Source organism: Coloeus monedula (genome assembly GCF_965178545.1).
Source record: "Coloeus monedula genome assembly, chromosome: 35".
Classification (NCBI taxonomy): Eukaryota; Metazoa; Chordata; class Aves; order Passeriformes; family Corvidae; genus Coloeus; species Coloeus monedula.
In genome coordinates, this window is record NC_138815.1 from 3225899 (window position 1) to 3246456 (window position 20558).

A 20558-nucleotide genomic window follows, 5' to 3' on the forward strand; every position below is an offset into this window, starting at 1 on the left:
TGTCATCATTTGAGCAGTGATGTCATTGTTGGGGCGGTGATGTCATCGTTCGAGCGACGATGTCATCGTCGGGAGCTCGCGACGGCGCTGTGATGTCACGCGGTGATGTCGTCAACAGGATGTGATGTCATGGATCAGGGCCGTGGTGTCGGTGGGTGGGGGGGTGTGTGTGACGTCACCGCGCGGGGAGGGGCTGAGGGAGGGGGCGGCGACATCACCGGCGACGCCGGCCCCGCCCTGATGACGTCACGCACGCACACAACCAATCGGCCGCCGCCGCCGTTTTTATTTCCCGGCCCCGCCCCCCTCCTCAGGCCCCGCCCCCCCTCCTCAGGCCCCGCCCCTCAGAGCTCCCCGCGCGCGTGCCGGATGTAGTGGCGGTGCAGCGCCCCCTCGCGGGCGAAGGCGCGGCCGCACTCCGTGCAGGCCAAAGGGGGCGGGGCCGGCGCGGGGCCTCGGGGCGGAGCCTCGGGTTGGTGGGCGGAGCCGCGGGGCGGAGGGGGCGGGGCCTCGGGCGGGTGGGCGTGGCCGCGGGGCGGAGGGGGCGGGGCCTCGGGCGGGTGGGCGTGGCCGCGCTGGTGCCGCAGCAGCGCGGGGGAGGAGCCGAAGGGGCGCGCGCAGACGAAGCAGACGAAGAGCGCCCCCCGCAGGGCGGCGGCCGCGAAGTCGCGCGGGTGCTGGCGCTTGGCGTGGCGGGCGGCGAACGCCGCGTCCGGGAACGTGATGAGGCAGCGGCGGCAGCGGCGGGAGCCCAGGCGGTCTGCGGGAGGGGGGGGGGGGACAGGCGGGGGGAGAGATCGGGGACGGGCGGGGGACACAGAGGGGACAGCGCGGGGAGAGATCGGGGACAGAGCAACAGCTTGGGGACACCTCGGGGACACGCTGGGGACACCCCAGGGAAACGGGGACAGCTCAGGGACACGGGCGATGCTGTGGGGACATCTTGGGGACACCTTGGGGACACCTTGGGAACACCTCGGGGACTCCCCGGGGACACGGGTGACGCCATGAGAACACCCTGGGGACACCCCAGGGACAGCCCAGGGACAGGGGGACAGCTCAGGGACACGGGCGATGCTGTGGGGACACCTTGGGGACACCCCGGGGACACCTCGGGGACACCCCAGGGGCGACGCCGCGGGGACGGTGCAGGGGACACAAAGGGGGGGTCAGAGGGACCCCCCGCCCCTCCCCCCGCCCCTCCCCCACTCACACACGGAGCCCTTGGGCCGGGGCCCGGGGGGGGGCGCGGGGGCCCCTCCCCCCCCTTCTTCGTCCTCCTCCTCCTCCTCGTCCCGGGGCCGCCCGGGGGGGCTCGGGGGGAGCTCGGGGGGCGCCGGGGGGGGCGGGGGCGGCTCCGGGGGCGGCGGCTGCGACATCCCGGGGGGCTGGGGGGGGGACACGGGGGGGTCACCCCGGGGCACCAGGGACCCCAGAGCCCCCCCAAAACCCCCCAGACCCCTCTGAAAGGGGCCCCAACCCCCGCCAAAAACCCCCCAGACCCCCCCAAAGCCCCCCCCGACCCCTCTGAGCCCCCCAACGCCCCCCCCGACCCCTCTAAAAGGGAGCCCAACCCCCCCCAAGCCCCCCCAGACCCCTCTGACCCCCCCAAAGCCCCCCCAGACCCTCAAACGGACCCCAACCCCCCCCTTGGCTCCTCCCAAGCCCAACCCCCCCCCCCCCCCAGACCCCGAAAAGCCCCGGGCCCCCCCCCAGACCCTTTCCGTGAACCCCCAAAGCTCCTCCGCACCCGCGGAACCTCCCCCAGAACCCCGCAGGGACCCCGAGGCCCCCCCGAGCCCCTCTGTGGAGCCCCCAGACCCCCCCAGGGCCCCCGGCGCGGCCCCTCCCCCCCCGAGCCCCTCACTCGCTGTCGCGGCCGCGTCGCGCCCCCCCCGGCGGCGACTTCCGGCTTCCGGCGCGCCCCGGAAGCGCCGCCACTTCCGGGTCGGGACGGCGCCGTTAGCCCCGCCCACTCCGGGAGCCGCAAGGGGGCGTGGTCCCGCGGTGGGTGACGTCACTACCGACCAATGGCGGGCGGGGGGCGGGGCCGCGGGGCCGCAGCGGGGGCGGGGCTTAGCGCGGTGGTGGCGCCCCCTGGCGGCGCGGGAAGGCGCGGAGAGCCCCGGGAGAAACCAGTGCTCCCAGTACGGCCCTGGGTGCAAACCAGTGCTCCCAGTACGGCTCCAGTACAAACCAATGCTCCCAGTACGGCCCTGGGACCCCCGGGGTTCACCCCTCTCCTCCCCAGTCCCTCTCAGTTCCATCCCAGTCCCTCTTAGTGCTCCCAGTTCCATCCCAGTCCCTCACAGCTCCATCCCAGTCCCTCCCAGTGCCTCCCCAGTCCCTCCCAGCTCCATCCCAGTCCCTCCCAGTTCCATCCCGGTCCCTCCCAGTCCCCCCCAGTGCTCCCAGTTGCAGCCCGGGTTACGAATCGGGGGTTTTTATTGCGTATCAAAGGTGGTTAAAAGGTTATTTACAGCCACACCCGCGGAGGGGGCGGGGCCGCGCCAGGCCACGCCCCCCCCATACATCATTCATCACCTGCCCCTGCCCCTCCCCCCCTTGTGCGTGGGGACACGGACACGCCCCTCCCCCCTCCTCCCCTCCCCCCCTCATGGCTTTGAGCTTCGGGGGTCCCGGCGGTGGGGGAGGGGCTGCGGGGGCGGGGCTTGGGGTAGGGCTCGTCCCCTCCCCCCCTCCCCCCCCCTCCCCACAGCGGCCCCAAATCCCCCCCAAATCCCCCCAAATCCCCCCCCGGTCCCCTCGATGTCCCCAACTCCTCCCCCCACGCCCCCCCCCGCTCCCTCTGCCACGTCCCCCCCCCCCCCATCCCCTCTTGTCCCCGAGGTGTCCCCACCCCCCCCCCAGACCCCGCTGTCCCCTCTCTGCCAGCCCCGTCCCCACGGCCCCCCCCGGGATGTCCCCACCTGCGTCCCCACAGCCCGGCCGAGCCCCCCCGGTGTCCCCCCCCTGTCCCCGGTGTCCCCTCCCGGTGTCCCCCCGGTGTCCCCCCCCTGTCCCCGGTGTCCCCCCCCGGTGTCCCCCCCCTCAGATGAAGAACTCCTCCTTGCGCTTGCCCCCCTCGCCCCCCAGGAAAGCCTCGCGCGCCTCCCCGTGCTCCTCCAGCCCGCTGGCCTCGTGCGTCAGGTACGAGCCTGGGGGACACGGGGGACACGGGGGACACGGGGGACATGGGGGGACACGGGGGACACGGGGGATATGGGGGGACACGTGGGCACATGCCCGGGACACGCCCACTTTCCCACGAGCCCACGCCCACTCCGCGCCAGACCCCGCCCCTTCCGCGGACGCCCCGCCCCCTCCCCGCAGGTGCCCCACAGGTCCGCGAGACCCCGCCCCTTTCTGGCCCCGCCCTCTCCCCTTTATCCCCTCCCCCTCTTCCTCTATCCCCGCCCCCTCCCCTTCATCCCCGCCCCCTCCCCTCTATCCCCGCCCCCTCCCCTTCATCCCCGCCCCCTCCCCTCTATCCCCGCCCCCTCCCCTTTATCCCCCTCCCCTTTATCCCCTCCCCCTCCCCTTTATCCCCCTCCCTTTTATCCCCGCCCCCTCCCCTTTATCCCCGCCCCCTCCCCTCTATCCCCGCCCCCTCCCCTTTATCCCCGCCCCTTCCTTTATCCCCTCCCCCTCCCCTTTATCCCCCTCCCCTCTATCCCCTCCCCCTCCCCTTTATCCCCGCCCCCTCCCCTCTATCCCCGCCTCCTCTCCCTTTATCCCCGCCCCTTCCTTTATCCCCTCCCCCTCCCCTTTATCCCCCTCCCCTCTATCCCCGCCCCCTCCCCTTTATCCCCGCCCCCTCCCCTCTATCCCCGCCCCCTCCCCTCTATCCCCTCCCCTCTATCCCCGCCCCCTCCCCTTTATCCCCCTCCCCTTTATCCCCTCCCCCTCCCCTTTATCCCCTCCCCTCTATCCCCGCCCCCTCCCCTTTATCCCCCTCCCCTCTATCCCCTCCCCCTCCCCTCTATCCCCGCCCCCTCCCCTCTATCCCCTCCCCACCTTTCTGGCGCACCGAGCACCACACGAGCGCTCCGAGCAGCAGCAGCAGCAGGAACACGAGCAGCGCCAGCGCCCCGCCCACCACGGCGAACGGCCCCGCCCCCTGCGCCGCCACCACCGCGCCCGGGTCTGCGGGGACCGGCACCGTCAGGGCCCGGCCTGGGCCTGGGGTGGCCCTGGGTGTCCCCTGGGTGGCCCTGCTGTGTCCCCAGGGTGGCCCAGAGGTGTCCCTTGAGTACCCCAGGTGTCCCCAGGATGTCCCCGGGGTGGCCCCTGGGTGTCCCAGCACGACCTCAGGTGTCCCCAGGGTGTCCCTCGGGTGTCCCAGGTGTCCCCAGGGTGCCCCCGGTGTCCCCAGCAGTGTCCCAGGGTGTCCCCAGGGTGCCCCAGGTATCCCAAGATGTCCCCAGGGTGTCCTTGCTGTGTCCCCAAGGTGTCCCCAGGGTGCCCCAGGTGTGTCCCCAGCATGTCAAAGATGTCTCTGGTGTGTCCCAGGATATCCCCAGGGTATCCCAGGTGTCCCAGAGGTGTCCCTCGGGTGCCCCAGGTGTATCCCAGCCACGTCCCCAGGTGTCCCCTGGGTGTCCCCAGGTGTCCCCAGAGATGTCCCTTGGGTGCCCCAGGATGTCCCCAGTGTCCCCAGTGTGTCCCCAGGGTGTCCCAGTGTCCCCAGCAGTGTCCCCAGTGTGTCCTCAGCAGTGCCCCCAGTGTCCCCAGTGTGTCCCCAGGGTGTCCCAGTGTCCCCAGCAGTGCCCCCAGTGTCCCCAGTGTGTCCCCAGGGTGTCCCAGTGTCCCCAGCAGTGTCCCCAGTGCGTCCTCAGCAGTGCCCCCAGTGTGTGCCCAGTGTCCCCAGCAGTGTCCCAGTGTGTCCCAGTGTCCCCCAGTGCCACTGACCGTACACCACCAGCACGTAGGTGTCGGAGGCGCGGCCGTGCGCGTTGCCCACGTGGCAGCTGTAGGAGCCGTTGTCCTGCGGCGCCAGCGCCGGCAGCGTCAGCCGCTCGCCCTCGGCCCGCGCCCGCGCCGGCAGCGACTCGTTCCCGCGGCTCCACGCCACGTCCGTGGGGCTGGGGGGACACCGGGGGGTCACCAGGGGGTCACCAGGGTCACTGTGGTGTCCCCAGGCTGTCCCAGGGTGTCCCCAGGCTGTCCCCAGGCTGTCCCAGGCTGTCCCAGGGTGTCCCCAGGCTGTCCCCAGGCTATCCCAGGCTGTCCCAGGCTGTCCCAGGCTATCCCAGGCTGTCCCCAGGCTGCCCCAGGCTGTCCCCAGGCTGCCCCAGGCTATCCCAGGCTGTCCCCAGGCTGTCCCAGGCTGTCCCAGGGTGTCCCCAGGCTGTCCCCAGGCTGTCCCAGGCTGTCCCAGGGTGTCCCCAGGCTGTCCCAGGCTGTCCCCAGGCTGTCCCCAGGCTGTCCCAGGGTGTCCCAGGCTGTCCCAGGCTGTCCCCAGGCTGTCCCCAGGCTGTCCCAGGCTGTCCCCAGGCTGCCCCAGGCTGTCCCAGGGTGTCCCCAGGCTGTCCCAGGGTGTCCCCAGGCTATCCCAGGCTGTCCCCAGGCTGTCCCCAGGCTGCCCCAGGCTGTCCCCAGGCTGTCCCGGGCTGTCCCAGGCTGTCCCCAGGCTGTCCCAGGCTGTCCCCAGGGTGTCCCAGGGTGTCCCAGGCTGTCCCCAGGCTGTCCCCAGGCTGTCCCAGGCTGTCCCCCCGCCGTGTCCCCCCGGCTCACCGCGGGTTGCCGCCCACGGCGCAGGTCAGCACCAGGGTGTCCCCTTCACGCAGGACGCTCTGCGAGGGCTGGATCCGCGCCGAGGGGGGGTCTGCGGACACCGGGGGGGAGGGGGGGTGACGGGGCTGGCGGCAGCGGGACATCCCCGGTGTCCCCTGTCCCCAGGGCCCCAGGGATCCCCGGGAATGCCCAGTCCATCCCAGTCCATCCCAGGAGGTTCACACTGTCCCTGTGTCCTTCCCAGTCCATCCCAGTGCCCCCAGCGGGCTCACACTGTCCTCTGTGTCCATCCCAGTGCATCCCAGGGGGCTCACACTGTCCCCTATGTCCTTCCCAGTGCCTCCCAGTCCTTCCCAGTCCATCCCAGCGGGGTCACACTGCACATCCAGCTTGTACTGGGACTGTCCCCCGTGTCCCCTGTGTCCTTCCCAGTCCCTCTCAGTGCCCGCAGCGGGGTCACACTGCACGTCCAGCTTGTACTGGGTCTGTCCCCCGTGTCCCCTGTGTCCATCCCAGTGCCTCCCAGTGCCTCCCAGTCCCTCCCAGTGCCTCCCAGTGCCCACAGCGGGCTCACACTGCACGTCCAGCTTGGACTGGGTCTGTCCCCCATGTCCCCCCGTGTCCCCTGTGTCCTTCCCAGTCCCTCCCAGTGCCCGCAGCGGGCTCACACTGTCCCCCATGTCCATCCCAGTGCCTCCCAGTGCCCGCAGCGGGCTCACACTGTCCCCCATGTCCTTCCCAGTCCCTCCCAGTGCCCGCAGCGGGCTCACACTGCACGTCCAGCTTGTACTGGGTCTGGCGGCGCTGGCCGCGGCCCAGGGCCGGGTGCGTGGCCTCGCAGGTGACGATGGCGCCGTGGTCGCGGCGCTCCACGCGCAGCCGCAGGACGCTGCGCTGCCAGAACACCTTCCCGTCCTGGTGGTGGCTGCTGTGGCCTGGGGACACCGCGGGGACACCGGGGGGGGGGGGGACACGGGAGGGACAACGGGGGACAAGTGGCACAGGGGACACTGAACGCCACCAGAGCCCCCGTGGGCCCAAGCTGGGACCGGTGTCCCCAGCCCCACCAGTGTCCCTGTGTCCCCAAACCACACCCCCAGTGCATCCCCAACCCCACCAGTGTCCCCGTGTCCCCATGCTGGGACCGATGTCCCCAGCCCCAGCAGCGTCCCCGTGTCCCCAAACCACACCCCCACACCCCCACTGTGTCCCCAGCCCCACCAGTGTCCCCATGTCCCCAGGCTGGGACCGATGTCCCCAGCCCCACCAGTGTCCCCGTGTCCCCATCCCCTGTGTGTCCCCAGCCCCACCAGTGTCCCCATGCTGGGACCGGTGTCCCCAGCCCCACCAGTGTCCCCCACATCCCCACCAGCATCCCCCAGCACGTCCCCATCCCCCCTCCCCGCTCTGTCCCCAGCCCCTCCAGGCCCCCCCCCCGCGGTGTCCCCAGGTGTCCCCAGGTGTCCCCAGGTGTCCCCTGACCTGCCAGCTCGCGGCGGTCGCGATACCAGCGCAGCGTCGCGAGGGGGCGCGCGCGGGGCACGAGGCAGCTCAGCTCCACCTCCCCCCCTTCCACCGCCAGCGCCGCCGCCTCCACCACGGGCGGCTCGGGGGGCACTGGGGACAGCGGGGACAGCGGGGGGACAGCCGGGGGACAGCCACGGGACAGCCACGGGACACGGGGACACGGCGGGAGACAAGAGCAAAAGGATAAGGGACAAGATAGGGGACTCAGGGAACAAGGGACAGGTGTCACCACGTGTGGCACGTGTCCCCAGGTGTCCCCTCCGGTGTCCTCAGGTGTCCCTCCAGTGTCCCCAGGTGTCACCACGTGTGGCACGTGTCCCCAGGTGTCCCTTCCGTGTCCCCAGGTGTCCCCTCTGCATCCCCAGGTGTCCCTTCCGTGTCCCCAGGTGTCCCCTGTGCATCCCCAGGTGTCCCCTCCGTGTCCCCAGGTGTCCCCGAGGAGCGGGAGGGGACATGAGGATGTGGGTTTGGGTGTGGGGGAGGTGGCCGAGGACACAGGAAGTAATGGTCACCGCAGCCACTGTGTCCCCAGGTGTCCCCAGGTGTCCCCGAGGAGCGGGAGGGGACTCGAGGATCTGGGTTTGGGTGTGTGTGGCGAGTGGCAGGGGCGGGAGCTGGCACCACACCCCTGTGTCCCCCCATGTCCCCAGGTGTCCCCAGGTGTCCCCAGGGGTCCTACCCAGCACGGTGAGGGTGGCGATCTGGTGGTGGGTGTCATCGGCGTAGAGCTGGCAGAAGTAGCCGCCCTCGTCGTCCAGCCGGGCTCGGGCCAGGCGCAGCCGCAGCCGCCGGCGGCTGAACTCGGCCAGCTCGAAGCGCTCGTCCTTCAGCGCTGGGGACACAGGGACAGCAGTGTCACCCACGGGGTCACACGGGGTCACACGGACACCCATGGCCACCCCCAGCTCGTCCTTCAGCGCTGGGGACACAGGGACAGCAGTGTCACCCACGGGGTCACACGGGGTCACACGGACACCCATGGGCCACCCCAAGGCCTCGTGGCCACCACTGGTCCACCAGTGTCCCCCCCATGTCCCCGATGTCCCCGTCCCTCACCACAGGTGCTGTTGAACCCCAGTGTCCCCTCGGCGTCCCTGATGACCCCGGTGTCCCCCTGGTGTCCCTGATGACCCCAGTGTCCCCCCGGTGTCCCCTCAGTGTCCCCCTGGCATCCCTGATGACCCCGGTGTCCCCCCGGCATCCCCCCGGTGTCCCCTGGGTGTCCCCTGGGTGTCCCCCCCGTGTCCCTCACCGCGGGTGCCGTTGAAGAACAGCGTCTGCCGGGCGGGGTTCTGGATGACCACGATGGAGCCGTCGTACCTGTGCAGGTGACAGGTGATCTCGGCCGTGCCACCCTCCAGCACCGTCACGTTCTCGGCCTGCACCTCCTGCGCCCGCCCTGGGGACAGGGACAGGCACAGGGGACGGGGTCACCGAGGGCACGGGGGACAGGGGGACATGGGGACACAGGGGGGACATGGGGATACAGGGGGCAGGGTCACTGAGGGGACAGGGGACAGGGGGCAGGGTCAGTGTGGGGGACAGCATCACTGAGGGGACAGCGTCACCGAGGGCACAGGGGACAGGGGGCAGGGTCATCGAGGGGGTCAGGGGACGTGGGGACACAGGGCAGGGTCAGCAAGGGCACAGGGGGCAGGGTCATCGAGGGGACAGGGGGCAGAGGACAGCGTCAGCATGGGGGACAGGGGACAGGGTCAGTGTGGGGGACAGGGGACATGGGACAGGGTCAGTGTGGGGGACAGGGGACATGGGGACATGGGGACACAGGGAACAGCGTCAGCAAGGGGACAGGACAGGGTCAGCATGGGGACAGCGGACATGGGGACAGGGCCAGCATGGGGACAGTGGACACAGTGACCAGGCACCCACACACCCCCTGGACATGGGGACAGGGCCAGCGTGGGGGACAGGGGACATGGGGACATGGGGACACAGGGAACAGCGTCAGCAAGGGGACAGGACAGGGTCAGCATGGGGACAGCGGACATGGGGACAGGGCCAGCATGGGGACAGTGGACACAGTGACCAGGCACCCACACACCCCCTGGACATGGGGACAGGGCCAGCGTGGGGGACAGGGGACACAGGACAGTGTCACCATGGGGGACAAGGGACACACAGAGCAGGGGACAGGGTGACTGGAGGACCATCCCTGGGGTGCTGGGGACATTTGGGGACACCGACAGCACTGGGGACACCTGAACTGGGGTGCTGGGGACGGTGACACCGCTGGGGACACCAGCACGAGGTCCCCGACACCAGGGACAGCAGCACGGATGTCCCCAGCAGCAGTGGCACCGCCGGTGGCACCTCAGGGACACCCACCCCCACACGTGGCCCTGGGGACAGCGACGGTGACGCGTCCCCCGGCCCCTCCTGTCCCCTCCTGTCCCCTCCTGTCCCCGCCGGGATCCTCGGCATCGCCTCCGGTTGCCGTGACAACACCGGGGGGGTGACAACGCCATGGGGGGGGGGGAGTGACACGATGGGGGGGAAGAGGTGACACCGCGTTTTGCTGTGTCAGCACAATCCCCCCTCCCAGCACACCCCCCCCCCCCGGGGTCACCGCGGCGTCACCCCCGCCCCCCCCCCTCAAGGTCACCGCGCCAAGGTCACCCCGTCCCCGCGGCTGGGGGGGGACACGAGGGGGTCCCTGGTGTCCCCCCCCCCCGACGTCCCCTGTGCTGCCCACGGAGGTGACACGGGGGGGACAAGGGACACTTTGTCCCCCCCCCCGCGATGCTGGGGACACCCGAGGGGGGGAGGGGCGGCCCCCGGGTGTCCACTCTGTGTCCCCCCCCCCCGCTCGGGGAAGGGACAATGGGGGACAATGGCCCTTTTCTGTGTCACCCACCCACGCCAGGGTGACAGCCCGGCGGCGCCTGGCACCTCGGGGGGGGGCACGGGGGGGTCTGGGTGTCACCGAGGGCCACGAGGGTGAGGTGACAGTGACACCCCCTCCCCCCCCCCCCCGACTCCCAGGGGGTTTGGGGACACCGCGGGGTGACGGGGACCCCAAAGTGTCCCCAAGGTTGGGGGGTGGGGGGGGGACAGCAGCGAAGCGGCAGCGCAGCGTGCCGGGCTGGGGGGGGTTAAACCCTTGGGGACAGCACGGGGACACCGGGGGGGACACGGAGGGGGGGGGGGGCTGCGGCAGAGAGCGGCGGCGATTTTGGGGAGGGGGGAGGCGGCGGTGGCGGGGGGGGGAGGGGCACGATGCGGGTTTAAAGGGAGGAGGAGGAGGAGGGGGGGGGGGGTTGGGATTCCCCCCTCGGTTTGGGGATGGGGGAGGGGGGCGTTGCGGATTTGGGGAGGGGGGCGGCGGTCAGCCTTGGGCCGCGCGCGGTGGTCACTCACCGTGTCCGGCGGCCCAGAGCAGCAGCAGCCCCGGGAGCAGCGCGGGGGGGGCGCGGGGGGGGCGCGGGGGGGGCTGCATGGCGGCCGAGCCTCCGCCGCTGCCGCTCCCCACCTGCCGGGCCCGCGGGAATGAGATGCTAATGAGATGCTAATGAGATGCGGGAGGCCGGGCCAATGGGGGAGGAGGAGGAGGAGGAGGGGGAGGAGCCTGGGGGTGGGGGGGGGGGCGGTGTTTACAGGCTGAGGGGTGGGGGGGACCCTCCCTCAAAAAAGGGGGATTGGGCACAGCGGAGGGGATGGGGGGGGGGGGGTTGGGGACACTGGGGGGGGGAACTGGGGACACTGGGATGGGAAACTGGGGAGGCCGAGGGGGGAATTGGGAACCCCAGGATGGGGTCAGGGAATGGGGGGGACCCCAGGGTGACATCGGGCACACACCCCCCCCCCCACCCATTGAGACCGGGCCCCCCCCCAAAAAAGAGAATTGGGCACCACGGGCAGAATTTGGGGACCTCAGGGTGACATTGGGATCCCCCAGATCGACACCAGCCCCCCCCCCCCCCCCCCCAGCCAGGATTTGGGACCCCGGGTTGGACGGAGACACCTCGGGGCTGATGGGGGCACCCCAAAGTGGGGGCTGGGACCCCCAAACAGCTGAACCGGGACACGCCAGGGTGGCACGGGGACACCCCAAAACAGAGGCCGGACACCCCCAGACACAATTGGGGAGCGCCAAAGGGGGGGGGGGGGGGGCTGGGGACACCCCGAGACAGGACGGGGACCCCCATCCCCAAGGGGGGGGGAAATGGGGACACCCCCAGAACGGGAGTGGGGTGCGGGCTTGGGGCCGGGGAGCCGCGTCCCCCCCCCCCGTGTCCCCTCGGCGCTGGCGCGGTGGCACCGGGAGGGGGGGGTGGGTGACAGTTGCCATGGCAGCCGCGGCCCCCCCGGGGCCGAACAAAGGCGGCTCAGAGCGGGAACAGCGCGGCCATTCAGGGCCGGGGGGTCCCGGGGGGGGTCCCAGGGGGGGGGTTCCCCCCCCCCCCAACCCCCAGCGCTGTTTTTGGGGCCGTTTGGCCGCGTTCGGGGCCCCCCGCGAGGCGCTCGGGACCCCGGGCACGTCCGGCACCGGGCAGTGCCAGCGGTGGGGGGCTGGATGGGGATGGGGACAGTGGGATGGGGGAATGGGGGGGGGAAAAAGAGGGATAAAGGGGGTCAAAATGGGTCTGAACAGGGATAAAATGGGGTCCGAACAGGGTAAAATTGGAATAAACTGGATGAAATGGGGCTAAAGGGGGTCAAAATGGGGCTAAAGAGGGTCAGAGTGGGGCTAACAGGGGTCAAACTGGGTCTGAACAGGGATAAAATGGGGTCCAAACAGGGTAAAATGGGAATAAACTGGACGAAATGGGGCTCAAGGGGGTCAGAGTGGGGCTAACAGGGGTCAAACTGGGTCTGAACAGGGATAAAATGGGGTCCAAACAGGGTAAAATGGGAATAAACTGGACGAAATGGGGCTCAAGGGGGTCAGAGTGGGGCTAACAGGGGTCAAACTGGGTCTGAACAGGGATAAAATGGGGTCCAAACAGGGTAAAATGGGAATAAACTGGACGAAATGGGGCTCAAGGGGGTCAGAGTGGGGCTAACAGGGGTCAAACTGGGTCCGAACAGGGATAAAATGGGGTCCAAACAGGGTAAAATGGGAATAAACTGGACGAAATGGGGCTAAAGGGGGTCAAACTGGGGCTAAAGAGGGTCAGAGTGGGGCTAACAGGGGTCAAACTGGGAGTAAACTGGACAAAACGGGGCTAAAGAGGGACAAAACAGGGCTAAAGGGGGGTCAGAGTGGGGCTAACAGGGGTCAAACTGGGTCCGAACAGGGTAAAATGGGAATAAACTGGACGAAATGGGGCTCAAGGGGGTCAAAATGGGGCTAAAGGGGGTCAGAGTGGGGCTAATGGGTCAAACTGGGTCCAAACAGGGATAAAATGGGGTCCAAACAGGGTAAAATTGGAATAAACTGGGCGAAATGGGGCTCAAGGGGGTCAAATTGGGGCTCAAGGGGGTCAGAGTGGGGCTAATGGGTCAAACTGGGAGTAAACTGGACGAAACGGGGCTAAAGAGGGACAAAATGGGGCTAAAGGGGGTCAGAGTGGGGCTAACAGGGGTCAAACTGGGTCTGAACAGGGATAAAATGGGGTCCAAACAGGGTAAAATGGGAATAAACTGGACGAAATGGGGCTAAAGGGGGTCAAACTGGGGCTAAAGAGGGTCAGAGTGGGGCTAACAGGGGTCAAACTGGGGCTAACAGGGGTCAGAGTGGGGCTCAAGGGGGTCAAACTGGGGCTAAAGAGGGTCAGAGTGGGGCTAACAGGGGTCAAACTGGGTCCGAACAGGGATAAAATGGGGTCCAAACAGGGTAAAATGGGAATAAACTGGACGAAATGGGGCTCAAGGGGGTCAGAGTGGGGCTAAAGAGGGTCAGAGTGGGGCTAACAGGGGTCAAACTGGGAGTAAACTGGACAAAACGGGGCTAAAGAGGATCAGAGTGGGGCTAACAGGGGTCAGAGTGGGGCTAACAGGGGTCAAACTGGGTCTGAACAGGGTAAAATGGGAATAAACTGGACGAAATGGGGCTCAAGGGGGTCAAAATGGGGCTAAAGGGGGTCAGAGTGGGGCTAATGGGTCAAACTGGGAGTAAACTGGACAAAATGGGGCTAAAGAGGGACAAAATGGGGCTAAAGGGGGTCAGAGTGGGGCTAACAGGGGTCAAACTGGGTCTGAACAGGGATAAAATGGGGTCCAAACAGGGTAAAATGGGAATAAACTGGACGAAATGGGGCTCAAGGGGGTCAGAGTGGGGCTAACAGGGGTCAAACTGGGTCTGAACAGGGATAAAATGGGGTCCAAACAGGGTAAAATGGGAATAAACTGGACAAAATGGGGCTAAAGGGGGTCAAACTGGGGCTAAAGAGGGTCAGAGTGGGGCTAACAGGGGTCAAACTGGGTCTGAACAGGGATAAAATGGGAGTAAACGGGACAAAAAGGGGCTAAACGGGGTCAGAGTGGGGCTAAACAGGACAAAACGGGGCTAAAAAGGGGATGAAATGGGACAAAGCACAGTAGAAGAAAGGCTAGAGAGCCAAAAAGGGGCTGAAATGGTCAAGATGGGGCTAAATGCAGCCAAAAGAGGGTCAAGCGAGGACAAAACACAGCTTCAATGGTCAAACGAGGATGAAACAGGGCCCAAATGAGACAGAAACGACCAAAATGGGCTGAAACGCCCAAAATGTCCAGAGCCAAACAGGGCCAAAATAGGAATGAACTTGAGCTTAAAAGGACCAAAACATGGCTTAAGCGGCAAGGCCGTGGCTGAACAGGGCCAATACGCAACCGAAATGGTCAAAACGGGGCAAATAATGGGTAAAACAAAGGGTTTGGGACACATGGGGCACTTAGGAGAGACCTCAAGTTTTGGAGACAAAGCCACACGCGGGGACAAGACACGAAGTCAGCACCAATCCGCCTCCAATTTCTGCATCTTTAGCTCCAAATTGCCTGGTGGGGGATGAATCGAGTGCTTCCAAAAGATCTTTGGGAAGGGTGAAGGAACCCCACAGGAGGATGAAGATGATAGAGGAGGGGGGGGGCGGATCTGGGCCCTTCCCCGCAGCCCTGAGGGGATCCCCGCTGATGGAACAGGGCGGGAGCTGCAGAACCGGCCCTGCCGCCGCCCGAGGCCCGGGAGGAAGGCGGTGACACCCTCTGGGAGGTGGCCGAGGACGGATGTACACACGGAGGGCGCGTGTGGGGTGTGACTCGCTGCCCCTCAGGGGCACCTGCCCTGAGGGCGAGCCTACCCGGGCCGTGCTCAAACCGCTGCAAGGAGACCCTGGGGGGGCTACCGACGAACCGCAGGCGCGTCTGAGGGCTCGCAGGCGATGGCAGGACCGAGGACACGCCGCTCCGGGCTCGCAGAACGCATCGCGGCCGGAGCCGTCGCCGCCGCCTTCCCCTGAGGCGCCGCGGACAAAATGGCGGCAGCAGCTTTTCCCGCCCTTTTGCCGCGGCCACGCCCCCTGCCGACGCTCCGACCAATCAGAGCCCGCCGTCACCGCCCCGCCCCGCCCCCTCCCGCAGTCCCTGAGGCGAGCGGCGGCAACGGGAGGGGGAAAAGCCTTTTCTGAGGCAAAACCCTCGGTTTCTGAGGTAAAAATTACCGATTTGGGGGGAAAAACGTGGTTTTGAGGCAAAAGCATGATTTCCTGAGGAAAACCTCTTTTTTTTTTTTTTTTTCCCCCGAAGCTATACTTGGTTTTTCTGGCAGAACCCCAGATTCTCTGAGGTAAAAATCACAGCTTTGAGGGGGGGAAACCCCCCTGCTTTTCTAAGGCAAAAAAAAAAAAAAAAGGTTTTCTGTGGTAAAACTACAATTTCATGAGGTAAAATTAGGGGGACAATGGGGAATTTATGGCATTTTCCAATCCTGGAGCCTGCCAGAGCACTGATGGAAACAAAGCGGGGATGGAACGACGGGTAAGTGCCACGAACACCAATTTTAGGTGGTTTAGACCCAAATCCCCACCTTTTCCCTCTCAGTTCAAAGCTGGAAATCCCACATACAAGGAAAACCCCACGTGAAACACAAAACTGTCTAAAGAAAACAACATTCCCTCTTCCAAATCTGTTTTCAGCCCAGACCTGGCCCTTTTACCTGTAAAACCCAGCACTTGCTGCAAAAAATTGACATTTTGGGACAAAAACGGCTTTTTTTTCCCCACTTATCTCCTGCTAAAATTGCTGCAGTTGGAGGCTGGGGAGATTGTGAACCAAAACTGCCCTAAAAACAGGGAGGTTTTGGGTTTTAACACCTTTTTTCCCCCCCGATTTCAAGTATGAGATCCCTGATAATGTCCCAGCTCGGGCTAAACCTTCTAAATTTTTAACTAAAAATCCCTCTTTATTTTGAAATTCCCTATTTTTAAGGCTTTTTCTTTTTTAACTTTAAGGGCATTGTCACCCTTTGGGGAGCTTTTCCCACTAATTGAGGATTTCTCCTCCTGTTTTGGGGCATTTCCCACCCTTTCGACAGTCCCTCCTTAGGTTATTGAAAAATTCCCACTATTTTGGGGCCAGTTTCCCCGATTTTTGGTGGTTTCTCCTCAAAAACACACTCGAGCTCAGGGAGGGAATGATTTATTGGCTTCCTCAGTGCTTCTTGCTGGCGGCGGCGACCTGGTGGGTGGGAAAACACAGGGAAATTGGTTAAATTTCCTCAAATTTGCCCCAAATTTGTGGGAATGTCCCCGGACCCACCTGCCCTGCGATGCGATCCAGGTCCCGCTGCCCCTGCGGAGTCAACTTGCGGCCCCTGGGTGGGGAAAAAAGGGACAAAAATGGTAAAAAATGGGAAACGGGGAGTGGAGAAAGGGAGAAAAAAAGAGGAAACGGGGGGGGGGGGGGGCTAATGGGGAAAATGGGGTAAAAATGAGGGGAAATGGGATAAAAATGAGGGGAAATGGGGAATTTTAGGTAGGAAAATAGGAAATTATGGGGGAAATGGGGTAAAAATGAGGGGAAATGGGGAATTTTAGGTAGGAAAATAGGAAATTATGGGGGAAATGGGGTAAAGATGAGGGGAAATGGGGAATTTAGGTAGGAAAATAGGAGATTATGGGGGAAATGGGATAAAAATAAGGAGAAATAGGATAAAAATGAGGGGAAATGGGGAATTTAGGTAGGAAAACAGGAAATTATGGGGGAAATGGGGTAAAAATGAGGGGAAATGGGGAATTTTAGGTAGGAAAATAGGAAATTATGGGGGAAATGGGGTAAAGATGAGGGGAAATGGGGACCTTTAGGTAGGAAAATAGGAAATTATGGGGAAATGTGGATTTTTAGGTAGGAAAATAGAACAATTATGGGGGAAATGGGATAAAAATGAGGGGAAATGGGATAAAAATATGGGGAAATGGGGAATTTTAGGTAGGAAAACAGGAAATTATGGGGAAATGGGATAAAAAAAGGAGGGAAATGGGGAATTGGATGAAAAGAGAATTAAAGAGCAGGAACATAAAAAAATTAAGTAACTGAAAGAATAAGAACTGAAAAGGGCAAACTGGACGATAAAACGGGAAAACACAAAATTTCATTTAGGGGGGGGGAAGATTAAAAGGAGGAAAAAACCCAAATTCAGAGGAAGAAAAAGCGGGAATTCGAAGGAGAAAAGCGGAAACTTAAAGCGTAAAAAAAAAAAAAAAACGAGCAACAAAACCCAGGGAAAAGGCAGAGCAGCCAGACCCCAAAACGCCCGCTTTTCACCCCAAACTGACCCGTCCTGGTCCTTCTCCACCACCTTGAGCGCCTCGAGCGCCTGCAGCACCCGGCGGGCCACGGCGCCCGAGCCGCGGCTGAAGTGGCTGGGCCGGACGCCGCGGCGCTGGCGGCCACCGTACACCTTGGCCATGGAGCCCACGCCCGCCCCGCCGCGCAGGTACAGGTGGCGGGCCGTGGAGGCTGCGGGCAACGGGAACCGGTCACGGAGCGCCCGGGGAACGGGAATGGGAACAACGGGAATGGGAATGGGGAACAACGGGAATGGGAATGGGGAACAACGGGAATGGGAGTCAGGGAACAACGGGAACCGGTCACGGAGCACCCGGGGAACGGGAATGGGGAACAACGGGAACGGGAATGGGGAACAACGGGAATGGGAATGGGGAACAACGGGAATGGGGAACAACGGGAACGGGAATGGGGAACAACGGGAATGGGAGTCAGGGAACAACGGGAATGGGAATGGGGAACAACGGGAATGGGAGTCAGGGAACAACGGGAATGGGAATGGGGAACAACGGGAATGGGAATGGGGAACAACGGGAACGGGAATGGGGAACAATGGGAATGGGGAACAACGGGAACCGGTCACGGAGCACCCGGGGAACGGGGCCAGGGAACAACGGGAATGGGAATGGGGAACAACGGGAACGGGAATGGGGAACAACGGGAACCGGTCACGGAGCGCCCGGGGAACGGGGTTGGGAGTCAGGGAGTGCCCAGGGAACGGGAGTCAGGGAACAACGGGAATGGGAGTCAGGGAACAACGGGAATGGGAGTCAGGGAACAACGGGAACGGGGTCAGGGAACAACGGGAATGGGAGTCAGGGAACAACGGGAACGGGGTCAGGGAACAACGGGAACGGGAATGGGGAACAACGGGAACGGGAATGGGGAACAACGGGAACGGGGTCAGGGAACAACGGGAATGGGAGTCAGGGAACAACGGGAACGGGAATGGGGAACAACGGGAACGGGAATGGGGAACAACGGGAACGGGGTCAGGGAACAACGGGAACCGGTCACGGAGCACCCGGGGAACGGGAGTCAGGGAACAACGGGGATTGGAATGGGGAACAACGGGAATGGGAATGGGGAACAACGGGAACGGGAATGGGGGACAACGGGAACCGGTCACGAAGCGCCCGGGGAACAGAGTCAGGGAACAACGGGAACGGGAGCCAGGGAACACCGGGAACGGGAATGGGGAACGCCGGGAATGGGGTCAGGGAGCGCCCGGGGAACGGGAATGGGAGTCAGGGAATGCTGGGAACGGGGAACCGGGAACGGGACTCAGGGAACGCTGGGAACGGGGTCAGGGAGTGCCCAGGGAACGGGAACCGGGTCAGGAAACCGGGAATGGGAGTCAGGGAACGCCGGGAACGGGGAACCGGGAACGCCGGGAACGGGAATGGGAGTGCCCGGGGAATGGGGAACTGGGAACGGGAGTCAGGGAGCACCGGGAATGGGAACCGGGAGTCAGGGAGTGCCCAGGGAATGGGAATGGGGAACGGGAGTGCCTGGGGAATGGGAACGGGGTCAGAGAGCACCGGGAACGGGGAACTGGGAATGGAGTCAGGGAGTGCTGGGAACCGGGAATGGGAGTCAGGGAGCACCCGGTAACGGGGAACGGGAGTCAGGGAGCACCGGGAACCGCGCCCGGGAAACGGGGACCGCCCCCCGAGACCGCGGCGGCCGCACGGGCGGAGAGCGGGGGCACCGGGGGCACCGGGGGCCAGCGGAGCCAGCGGAGCCCCGGGGCAGGCGCCGGTGCCGGTGCCCGGTCTCACCTGCCCGCGTGTAAAACCAGTTCTCGTCATAGGGCGCCAGCTCCTTGTGCTTGGCCAGCTTCACCGTGTCCGCCCATTCGGGCACCTTCAGCTTCCCCGACCTGCGCGGGACAGCACCGGGAGAGCACCGGGAGAGCACCGGGAACAGCACCGGGACAGCACCGGCACCGCGGAACCCCGGGGAATGCCTTCCCCAGCCCCTCCGGTACCCCACGATCCCCCAGCACCCACCCGCCACCCCTCAGGACCCTCCCGGGCCCCCCCCCCCCCACGTCGGGACCCCTCCCGGTTCCCGCTCACTTCTTGAGGAAGGCGGCGAGCGCCCGCACGAACTCCTGCTGGTTCACGTCCTTCACCGTGACCCCGGGCATCTGCGGGGACACGCGGCCGGGTCAGCCCCGCGTTCCCGGCCCCGTTCCCGGCCCCGTTCCCCGCTCCCGCTCCCGTCCCCACCTCGCCGCCGCCGCTGCCGCGCCGGAAGAGGCCGAGCGCGGGGCCGCCCGTGCAAGCAGCAGGGGCTGAAACCCCGCGAGACTCCCCTCAGCCAATCCGCGATGGCGAGATCACGCGCCGGCCAATCAGCGATGGGGCAGGGCGGGGCGCGCGCGGTGCCGCCCCCCTCATTGGTTGGTGCCGGCGCTCCCCTCGCGGCGGCAATGGTTCGGTCCGCCCGTGGCCACGCCCACCGCCCCAAGGCCGCTTCTGATTGGCCACCTGGCCCTCGTGGCCCCGCCCCCCGGCGTTCCCAGTGTCCCTGTGCCACCCCCGAGCTGTCCCCAGAGTGTCCCAGTGACCCCCTCGAGGTGTCCCAGTGTCCCCAGGCTGTCCCAGTGTCCCTCTTGTGGTGTCCCCAGTATCCCTGTACCACCCCCGAGCTGTCCCCAGGCTGTCCCAGTGTCCCCAGAGTGTCCCAGTGACCCCCTCGAGGTGTCCCAATGTCCCTGTGCCACCCCCAAGCTGTCCCCAGGCTGTCCCAGTGTGCCCAGAGTGTCCCAGTGACCCCCCTCAAGGTGTCCCAGTGTCCCCAGGCTGTCCCAGTGACCCCCTCATGGTGTTCTGCTGTCCCTGTGCCACCCCTGAGCTGTCCCCAGAGTGTCCCAGTGACCCCCTCGAGCTGTCCCGCTGTCCCTGTGCCACCCCTGCGGTGTCCCCAGGGTGTCCCAGTATCCCCAGGGTGTCCCAGTGTCCCTCCTATGGTGTCCCCAGTGTCTCCCAGTGTCCCAGTGCCACCGCCGTGGTGTCCCCAGGGTGTCCCAGTGTCCCTCCTGTGGTGTCCCAGTGTCTCCCAGTGTCCCCTGAGGGTCCCAGTGCCACTGCTGTGGTGTCCCCAGGGTGTCCCAGTGTCCCCAGCATGTCCCAGTGTCCCCAGTGTCCCTCCTGTGGTGTCCCAGTGTCTCCTGCGTGACCCAGTGCCACCGCCATGGTGTCCCCAGTGTCTCCCAGTGTCCCCTGAGGGTCCCAGTGCCACCACTGTGGTGTTCCAGTGTTTCCCAGTGTCCCTCTCGAGAGTCCCCAGGGTGTCCCAGTGTCCCTCCTGTGGTGTCCCAGTGTCTCCCAGTGTCCCCAGTGTCTCCCAGTGTCCCTCTCGAGAGTCCCCAGGGTGTCCCAGTGTCCCTCCTGTGGTGTCCCAGTGTCTCCCAGTGTCCCCAGTGTCTCCCAGTGTCCCTCTTGAGAGTCCCCAGGGTGTCCCAGTGTCCCTCCTGTGGTGTCCCAGTGTCTCCCAGTGTCCCTCCTGAGAGTCCCCAGGGTGTCCCAGTGTCCCTCCTGTGGTGTCCCAGTGTCTCCCAGTGT

At 65.5% G+C, this 20558-nt stretch overlaps 3 protein-coding genes across 3 annotated transcripts; all 3 read right to left on the reverse strand.

Moving 5' to 3' along the window:
- Positions 1–266: 266 nt before the first annotated feature.
- Positions 267–1949, reverse strand: LOC309584027 (zinc finger protein 576-like). The gene is made up of 3 exons (XM_082299918.1): positions 1868–1949; positions 1214–1388; positions 267–760 (listed from the first exon to the last, which is right to left on the reverse strand). The coding sequence occupies exons 2-3, from the start codon at positions 1377–1379 to the stop codon at positions 345–347; spliced, it is 582 nt and encodes a 193-aa protein (XP_082156044.1). The 5' UTR covers positions 1380–1388; positions 1868–1949; the 3' UTR covers positions 267–344.
- A 1102-nt stretch (positions 1950–3051) lies between these two features.
- CADM4 (cell adhesion molecule 4) lies at positions 3052–10752 on the reverse strand (the record flags this gene model as incomplete). Its single annotated transcript, XM_082299958.1, has 9 exons — positions 10642–10752; positions 8516–8662; positions 7943–8095; positions 7219–7353; positions 6507–6671; positions 5737–5827; positions 4912–5084; positions 4018–4146; positions 3052–3158 (listed from the first exon to the last, which is right to left on the reverse strand). Exons 1-9 carry the CDS (start codon positions 10718–10720, stop codon positions 3052–3054), a joined length of 1179 nt encoding a protein of 392 aa, XP_082156084.1. The 5' UTR covers positions 10721–10752.
- A 5069-nt stretch (positions 10753–15821) lies between these two features.
- Positions 15822–19255, reverse strand: RPS19 (ribosomal protein S19). The gene is made up of 6 exons (XM_082299960.1): positions 19221–19255; positions 19068–19138; positions 18768–18868; positions 16974–17157; positions 15958–16012; positions 15822–15876 (listed from the first exon to the last, which is right to left on the reverse strand). The coding sequence occupies exons 2-6, from the start codon at positions 19136–19138 to the stop codon at positions 15850–15852; spliced, it is 438 nt and encodes a 145-aa protein (XP_082156086.1). The 5' UTR covers positions 19221–19255; the 3' UTR covers positions 15822–15849.
- Positions 19256–20558: the final 1303 nt, after the last annotated feature.

What these genes read in the sequence shown, in the direction of transcription:
- LOC309584027 (XM_082299918.1), bottom strand. Translation starts at nt 1,379, where the DNA reads ATGTCGCAGCCGCCGCCCCCGGAGCCGCCCCCGCCCCCCCCGGCGCCC. An exon ending in CCGGCCCAAGGGCTCCGTGT is followed by an intron (nt 761 to 1,213) that starts GTGAGTGGGGGA and finishes CCCCTCCCGCAG; the next exon opens with ACCGCCTGGGCTCCCGCCGC.
- RPS19 (XM_082299960.1), bottom strand. Translation starts at nt 19,138, where the DNA reads ATGCCCGGGGTCACGGTGAAGGACGTGAACCAGCAGGAGTTCGTGCGG. An exon ending in CTCGCCGCCTTCCTCAAGAA is followed by an intron (nt 18,869 to 19,067) that starts GTGAGCGGGAAC and finishes TGTCCCGCGCAG; the next exon opens with GTCGGGGAAGCTGAAGGTGC. An exon ending in CTGGTTTTACACGCGGGCAG is followed by an intron (nt 17,158 to 18,767) that starts GTGAGACCGGGC and finishes CGTTGCCCGCAG; the next exon opens with CCTCCACGGCCCGCCACCTG.